The following is a 9,164-nucleotide window of genomic DNA, read 5'->3' as shown; positions in this document are numbered from 1 at the left end:
TAGCCCAGAGATCCACTTGGCGTGAATACGCGAAGAGCGATGGTCGTGAAAGAGAGCGGAACGATAACGAGACGGGGAGAAGCGAGTGCCGATGTGAGAATCGACGTGGACCGAGGAATGTGGCTCAAGCCGTTTTTTTCTCGGACTTCGTCGAGTTTGTTAGTTTTTCAATATATATATTGCTTAAAATGCAGTAAATAACAAATGATATTGTTTTCTTCGGAAATAAAATTTATATAAACTTTCAAGCTCAATTGATAACAAATAGTCCGAGCGCAAAGACCAAAAGAAGATTTTATTTAATTATTTTGTTAAAAAAAAAAAAAAAAGAACAATCACTCATTTACTTCATGTACCATTGTCGGCTGGAGCATCGACCTGCTCAACGGCGGTACACTTGAGTATCTTTTTCTCCAAAAACAGCTCAAACTCCTCAAAGGTCGGAAAGTCGTCGTTCTTCTTATTGCCGACCGCCACCCACCACTCGGAGCGCAGCTCGAGCGAGAGCTTGTTCTCGACGAAGAAGATGAGGACACTGCCCCAATGCTGCACGGGGCACTTAAGATCCTCGAGGGCGGATCTGCTGCTGCGAGCGACGTTCAGCGCGTACTGCAAGCTGCCACTAGTATCCAAGTCCATCCGAGGCAAATCGTTGAGGGTTCGCAGGTGGTGCCTGAGTCGCAGGTTTTTATTGGCGTAGCGGTACTGCAGGGTGTTCCAGGCGAGCAGGAAGTTGTCGCCCATCACCTGGATGCCTCTGATCGACTCGGAGGCTTCGCCGCCCAAACAATTGATCAGGTGACGGAAGGCTTCGATCGCCGACACGTTGCTGTTCTCCACCACGAGCACCTCGAAGATCTCCTTGAAGGACTCCCAGTCCTCCTGGTTGCCGTTGAAGGAGGGAAGCTTCATGCTGGACTCGATGGTCTTGATGGGCTTGGTGGCCATTGTTGGAAAAGCTTCGGAGGAAACACAGGGATTTTAGACTGTTTTTACACACCCAATATTAATATTTAATACAAAAATACAGGAATACTCACTTTGAGCCAAAGTATTTTACGATAATGGTACGAGTTTATTGGTTTTATTACATTAACTTTTTTTTTATTTTTTTTTTTTTTATTACTTTCATACGAAAATTTAACTGTAGTGGATAAGTTTGTTTTGTTGATTTGAATCGAGACAAGTGCGAGTGTAGTTAGTACTGACTGACTGACGTGAAAAAGGCAGTTTTCCCTGCGAGGAGTGTCTTGCGATAGTGCTAAATACGGTGGGAGAGAATTACTGTTATAACGAAGTTCCGAGCAAAACAAACATTATGCTATATCTACAAACTCATGCGAGCATAGGTGTTATTTAAACACTCTCCGAATTCGAATTTGTGAAATCCATTAGTTCATGGTAAATATTGAATGTAATTGGTTGTCTTCGTGCTCTTAGTACTGAACATTATCTTGTTTGATGAAATTAGAATCATGTGACTAGAAAAAAATAGCATTTATTCCAAATCACTTTATAAGAATTTTCACCGTCGACATATTTTCCTCGACCAAAGAGACCCATCTATATCTTTTGACTTTATAAGTTGGTACAGGTATTTCTCTGTAACGGCACATTGTTTATTCCTTACAAGTAACCCGGGAATTCTGAGTATCTTCAATTATATTAAAGTGATTGGTTCCTTGATGTATTATTCAATTAAAAAATGAAATTATGTCACTTTTCTAATCAAATAACTTATTGAGATTAATAAAATTACAATTGAATTCAAATTAAATAAAAAATTAACTGATTAAAATCCAAATCTAATCACGACTGCTTCAACAATTTTTCAAGCATGTTATCAGCTCAACTTTAAAAATAATTGCCCTCTTGAATCAATTGTTGTTTCGTACACTTATGTAAAACTATATTATGCCAGTCTCATGAATTGCATTTTTCAATGAATGACAACAATCAGACAGTTAGTTACGATTATGTAAATTTTATACATAAACGTACAGATGCATGAAAATCACCTAAATGGTATTACGCGAAAAGCCACATGAGCTATCCCAGTCGTCATAAAGAGAAACGAGACTTGATCCCCATACGTAAGCTTGATCCAATATTTTCTCCACCAATTTGCTTCACCTGCACGAGATATTATGCTACACTCGTACACGGAATAACTGCAGCCTAATGCAATAAAGTCCCTTTTCTCTCTCAGTCTCTTCCTTTGACGACGATTGTGGGTTTTCTGGGCGAGGGGGAAAAAGCTTCCAGCGCACCACCACCGGCAGCTGCTTGCGTGAGCAGTAAAGCTTGGAATCAGGACGGAAGAGGGGGACCTGCACCCCGCGACTACTGTCCTTTCCTCGGCTCCGTGTCCTCTTCATGATCCTCCTCGGGCGACTATAAATATTGTCGTTCAAAGGTATGGACTGTGAGGTTTAATTTCGAATGGGAGGATATAAAGGACACGGTGGCTGTGCTATAAATCGTCAGATTTCTTTGGTTGGTGAAAAAGTGCATTTGAGGAGGACATTTGGTGATTTTTTTTTTTTTTTTTTTTTTTTTCTGAAGGCGATCTCGGATCGGGTTTAATAAAATTTCACAAAAGTATTTGATGGGCACCCACATTATGTTGTCTGAAAATTCATCGGATAAGACTTTCCCATCACGTGGGTTAAATCTTTAGATTTATGGATCAAATAATTAAGCTATTAATATTGTGTGGTAGTTAAAAAAGACATTTCATATGAATTTTTGACGAGGTCAAGAGTAAAACATATTTTTCGTACTTTTAAGAATATTTTAAACAAAATAGTTTTTGGAGATTTTAAGAAAATTATTTAATAGTTAAAATATATTGTGATGACCAGACTTCAATCTATGTTTTTCAAGCTAATCTTTTCATTTACATCGAATGATACTTCTTAATGTTTTGAAAAAATACTTTAGCCGAATATAAAAGTAGTTGAGGTGGATGCGAAATTTTTTTTTAATTTATCAAAAAAAGGATAAATATTTTAAGAAACTTTAATTAATTTTCAATTTTGTCTTAGTAATTTTGACGAAAATTTTCTTGTATGAAAACTCATATTACTAAATTGAATGGTATTCGAATCGACCTTAAATAAAAATTAAAAAAAAAAATTTTTTTTCCACCTACAGTACTCTTTCAAAAAAATTTTTGGTTATTGAATGTCAAAAATCTGCTCTTCCAAATACTACAAGCTTAGTGCTAAATTACTTCAGAACCTCTTTTAGTTAGATTTATAAGCGATCATACGTGTAACAATTATAAAAATAAGTATTTTTGAGAAACCATTCACCTTCATGAATCGCATATTTTTTGTGTAGGAACTGAGAGCGATTTTAAATAATTTTCTAGAAATTTCTTAAAGCCATAAATAGATATTCCTAACTGATTAAATGTTACATCAGTTACAAATACTCCTTCTTTGTATTTATAAAAAAATCTCTAATTTCCAGGCTGTACTTATAATTATATCACGTTTAAAATTTAATAAATGTATTTTTATTCGGGAAAATACTGGCCTTACAGTCCAATCTATTTTTAAATTATATCAATACTGAATATTTTTCGGGATAACGGTTATCTTAAACTCAATATTTCTGTTAGAAAATAATAAACTACCTTGATATAGATTTTCGGCTTTAAATGGATCGAGCTCTTGTAACGTATTTTACGATGCTTCTATAAAAGAACGACTTATGACTCCTCCAAGTAATATAATTAAAACGTTAAACGGATTTTCAAAAGATTGCATATCCATACAAATAGCAAATCGATATTTATATTCTTTACTCTTTCACTTCTGCAAATACTTTCTCGCTCAAATCCTCTGAACTTAAAAGCTATAACGAAACGGGACGTAAATAAAAAATTCATTGGTGCCAAAGCTTTAAAAATATTTTATTATAAGTGGCTAATGCGGTAAATAAATGAGTGAGTGAGTAAATAAACGATTAAATATAAGATATGCGTGCGTTAAATTAAAAAATTTTATTTCTTTTTGTTTTGTAAATTTTTATACTTTCAATACTAGCCACACTTATTTTTTTCGACCATACAAAGACTGGGCATAGTAATATTATGAATTTTCAAGAATAAACTTTTTTTTGCATATAGTTTATTGCAAAGTATTTAAAATAAAATATTTAGTAATATTTTTTTAAATACCATAATTTGTTTTCTTTCACATTGCATTGTTTTCTATGAAAAAAAATGTTTGTGTTAAGTAATATATTATAATTGCTAATTTAAAAAAAATGTATGCAGTAGTATTAATAACGCATATTTTTGAAAAAAATTTTGTTGAAAAATAAAAATACCCATGCTTCAGCCTGACCACATAGTATATACTATACAATAATGTTACCTACTAGGTATACGTATTTACTCTATACACTGCCTACTCTCGTCTCCTCCAAATTCCTATCTCGCCGTATTCGCATGAGTTAACTCGCTGACTTTCACAGTTTCCTTTGTTTATCTTTTTTTTCCCTGCTCCCTCACACGCCCCATCCGCTTGGATACATACATCCAATTTTTTTAGCATTTCAGCCTTTTTATTTGTTTATCGATACATTAAAATATACATTTATGGGTACGCTGATCCATGACCCTATACCACTACAAGAAATAATAAAAATCTAAAGATGTGAAAATATTATTGCCACGTGTGTACAGAAATATTTTTTTTCTGTTTTGCAGGATTATTTTGTTTCATTTCTATCAATAATATGTTATCATCGAAAAAATGTGTCATATAATTTATAAAGTTGTATATATTTTCTTATTCTTTTTATTTTGTGTTTCGTATAAAAATTATTCACCCATTCTACTAGGAAACCATATACGTTGGATTTCCACATTTTTTATTAAGAGACGTCAATCCGTATATTTTATTCGTCATAATGATTAAAATCACGCAGACTCTTATTAAATCGATGTAATTACTCATTTGCGATACGACTTCCACTCAAAAGCTCGTGGCGACCTACATGTGCCCTTCCTCAAGTTATTATACCACGAACTCATTCTTCATTAATGAGCTCGGCTACTGCAACTAATGTAATAATCTCTCCCCAAGATGTTACCCATTATTGTATCCACTCGGCCTCATAATGATGCTCTCCAAGACCATTCCGTAATACACTAATTGTAATGGCTGTGCGATTAATTTTCTAGAATGTTACATTCAATTATTTCAAACTTTCTCCCTCAAACGTAAATGTACATGTACTCACTTTATTTGGTAAGAAAACAAATTGTTTATTCATTTCATTATGTACACTATCTTTTTATTGATGTTGCACACTAATTTTGTCAAATTTTCTCATCAAGCTAATTCAAATAACACCTTCTAGAAGACATCACGAAAAAATACATGATACGGTCAACTGCAGAGTCATAAAAATCATATTTCACCTAAGATGCCTTGCCCCCAAAAAACCCAGATCACCTGCTTTGAGATAAAAAAAAGTTTGGGCTTATTTTACGTACGATTTTCAAAGCTCCATAAATTTTGCTCCAAGAGTATGACATTTTTCACACTGGACACTTTTTTCCATGTGAATTTTCTCAACTGCAGTTTACATCAGTTTTGCAAAATGGACCGTTGGAATGTTAGAAAAAAACTCACATTTTCTATATTGATTTAAAAAATGGAAAAAAAAAAATTTTGGTATACTTCATGGACTTTTATTACTACTTGTGATTAGTCAATATATATATATATATAGGTAAGGAAAAATGAGGGGAAAAAACAACTAGGATAATTTTTAATAATTACTGTATTTTCAAAATAAACATTATTGTTGTTCTTTTTTTCTGTGTGCTGATGGATTTTGATAAAACTTATTCGTGTGCGTCGTTTCCATTGAAAAAAAAGGAGAAATTGTATTTCTAAAATTAAATAATTTTCTACAAAAATTTTTCGATAAAACGCTCAACTTCGTATGGACATCAAACGGTACAGTAAGGAGGAAAAAAAACACAAAAACGCCCATCACCACAGCTCCATTAGTCGCGCCTTTTCCATTAGATTTACCCAACTCCTTGCTCCAACTTGAAAAAAGCTCTCGACGCCCGATCAAAGCTCAATGATCCGCCTCAGCGCGACGAGACGAATTTTGCATTAAACCCACGCTTGTACACACCCCTAATATCCTCCCTCCTCCTCTATACCAGTCGATAAAGCTACAAAAATCATCGAAAACGTTGTAACAAAATCACGAAGCGATTGCCATTTGACATTTCAGAGCCACAAACCTCATCTGCACCCACATATAACTCACTCGCTCTCGCTGCTCACACACCTACTTATACCTATATGCACGTCAGTCATACCCCCACGTTAATGTACGCGCGTTTATTTTCGCGATATACTCCCCGCTCGTGCATCCTACCCCTAGCTCGTTATACACACCCTTTCCCGGTTATATATGTATATATATAAAGTCACACATGGTATGTATAGACAAACTGTAGTATACGCACGCATGCGCCGTGTCTCATGCTGCCACACTCGCCCCACGCACGTTCGGCTTCCGTGAATCAGCATCAGCAGCGCGGAGAGAAGGGGAGAGAGCCCACTACGGTACGAGCCGCCCTCCCCCGAGTCTTACTGAGGTGGAGGCGGCGGTGTAGTAGTCGCGCGCGAGTACTCCCGGGGCGCGGATGTCTCCGGCTTCAAGTTATACCCAGCGCGCGCGCCACTGATCGTATATTGCTACAATGCACGGTTCGTCGTAGTGTTGTTGTGTGGGTGCTTTTTTTTTTTTGTTTTTTCTTTTGTGCGTGTGCGTCGTGTGTTTGTGCCCAAATAGGGGTACGTTGAACGCTGCCCAAGGATGCCCAAGACCGTTGGCAAGTGGGCCCTGCATCTGGGACTCGCTGCTGGTCTGCTCCTCGTCGTGGCTCTGCCAACTGCCCTGCAAGCCAAGAACGAAGAGTGTGAGTGAGATTTTGTTTTTTATTTCTTTTTTTTTTTTTTCATCCCCGTACGTAGCCAGGAGGGGGTAGGTTTGAGGAGGCGTTTGGGGAGGGGGTGGTTCTATTTTTTTCTGTACGAGCCCGACGTGGAGTGATGGTTTTTGCGGGCAGACGGAAAAATGAGCTTTTCGTTTGTACGTTTTTTCTTGTTTGTTTGTTTGTGGTTTTTGTGAAAAATATCGCTGGCGTGGGTACTTTTCGTTTTTAACGGACGATAGTTTGGATGAAAAATTGTATACCATTGGAATGAAAATATTTGAGGCTACTCGTCTCGATTTTTAATGCTCGGCTGGAGTGTCAGTGCGTGACCCGCTAGTGTCACGTGCGTTTTGGGGGCAGAGCTCGCGTCGGAGTCATAAAAAGCCGAATCGATGACGCGAGCCAACTTTTGCCTCGGGAAAAGGCATGTTTGGGCACCAAAATATTAAAAAGTTTGATGCAACTTTCGAGAAGGCCAGCACACCCTCCTTTTTACTGGCATAAATTTGAATACACTGTGGACTTTTAATATTCGCGGGTGGATCGAAAAATCAGTTGAAAGCCGCCTGGATGGTAATTATTGCAAAACAGGGTAGGGCCATTTGGAATTTAAAATTTTTACTTTTGGCAGCCATGTTTCGCTGGATATTAAAAAAAAAAAAAAAAAACAAGGGACACCTTGCACTCACGCTGCATCGAAAATTTGCGGGCAAGGTTTTTTTGTGAAACGTAAAACGTTTGCTATTCAACATAATTGGCCGAGTGAGCATCATCATTTTTTTTATCCATAACATTTGTTCCAACACGTAGTTTCAAAATATGTTGTATAACTTTTTTTTTCCATCCACTTGGGCAATCAAACACATTCGCCCTCGTCAGGATGTCAATTTTCTGCACAAAACAGTAGCAAAGCTGTGTACAACCAACCCCTATTGATAGAGTTCCCTCAATAATTAAAGTTTCATCGAATCAGGGTGGCGTTAGAAAAGTTTTTTTTCCACCAAAGTGTGCGTCACCCAATCGAAATCTAGTTGTACAAAGTAACTTTGTCAATCAGCCCAACAACCCTACGCCCACAATTTTATCATTGGACATGGCTCTGTCGATTAAAAAAAAAAAAAAAAAAAAAAAAAAAAAAAAAAAAAAGAAAGAAAAGAAAACACGATTATTCAAGGTAAACTCGACATTTCCATCCATACACATTTATCTTTGATTCAACGAGCGGCGAAAGACCGATTTTAATGAGCCGGCTAAACGAACATCCAACTGTCCTCTTCTCCGCCGTTCGTTTGTAAGCTCTGAACCACCAAATTTCACTCTATACGTAGCTTTTTACACGGTGTAAGCTCCCCCAAAGCCAAAAATGCCATCCCCGCAGAAATAAAGGGCACACGATCGGAAGTTGGAGAGTGAAGAAAGGAAAGGAAGGAAAAAACACACATATCCGCCAGACACTCGTCAAAGTAATAATGTTTGCTTTTGGCAGGAGGGGGGGGGGTTTGATTAGCACAGAGAGCGGGTTATCGGAAGCATCATAAGCCCCGGCGAGTCCACAACATCACTCGGACAAAAATCGAAAGAAAGACGGGCCAGCGGCGAGAGCATCGAGCCTACGTTGGCGCGCCGGCGGCAGTCCGAGAGAACTCGAAGAGAGTAATATTGATCGCGAGCAGGGGCGAGGGGGCAGCAAGAGAGAGAGAGAGAAAGCGACCGGCAGCGGGTGACAGAGCCTATGAGGGGGAGGGGGGAGCCGAACAGAAGGTAAAGGGCAGACGCGAGTGGGACCCCCTATACCTGCTCTGTGTGCGTGTGTGTGTGTTCGTGAGGATTTGGCGAGAGAAAGATAGGGGAGGAGAGCTTGGGTTGTATATACATAGGGGTGTCTCGCTCCCTTGTTCGGAGGGGACGAATGTATATATATGTATATGGCGTGTGCGTCTATCTGCCGGTATATCTGTGTATCGGGGTGTTTTACGCTTGGGGTGAGCGACATATATTCCGGTTTCTTTTTTAAAGATGACGTAAGGTATATCGTGAAAGATATACCAGTTCGAAATCTGCTTACTATTGAACGAAGCTCGGTTGGACTTTTTTTTTTTTTTTTTTTTTTTTTTTGGACTAGTACAAAGTGGTTTTCGTGAAGTTCAACTTCATGTTAAAACTATCTATTTACCGGTAC

General features: G+C 37.8%; 2 protein-coding genes across 2 annotated transcripts in view; one reads left to right on the top strand and one right to left on the bottom strand.

Annotated features, from left to right (window-relative positions):
- Nucleotides 1–348: 348 nt before the first annotated feature.
- On the bottom strand, nt 349–1,113 carry LOC106640585 (uncharacterized). Its single transcript, XM_014354663.2, has 2 exons — nt 1,041–1,113; nt 349–959 (listed from the first exon to the last, which is right to left on the bottom strand). Exon 2 carries the CDS (start codon nt 946–948, stop codon nt 349–351), a length of 600 nt encoding a protein of 199 aa, XP_014210149.2. The 5' UTR covers nt 949–959; nt 1,041–1,113.
- Nucleotides 1,114–6,728: 5,615 nt separating this feature from the next.
- Nucleotides 6,729–9,164, top strand: part of LOC106640595 (lost and found) — a 56,746-nt gene continuing 54,310 nt past the window's right edge. Inside the window, exon 1 of the mRNA XM_089589775.1 lies at nt 6,729–6,967. Within this exon, the coding sequence (XP_089445901.1) occupies nt 6,865–6,967 (103 nt within the window). The 5' untranslated portion in view covers nt 6,729–6,864. The remainder of the gene's footprint in view (nt 6,968–9,164) is intronic.

Source organism: Copidosoma floridanum, unplaced genomic scaffold (assembly GCF_036245765.1).
Source record: "Copidosoma floridanum isolate Cflo_tuat_1 unplaced genomic scaffold, Cflo_Japanese_pri ptg000001l, whole genome shotgun sequence".
Classification (NCBI taxonomy): domain Eukaryota; kingdom Metazoa; phylum Arthropoda; class Insecta; order Hymenoptera; family Encyrtidae; genus Copidosoma; species Copidosoma floridanum.
Note: the sequence above shows the minus strand (reverse complement) of the source record. Positions and strands in the feature narration are given on the sequence as shown.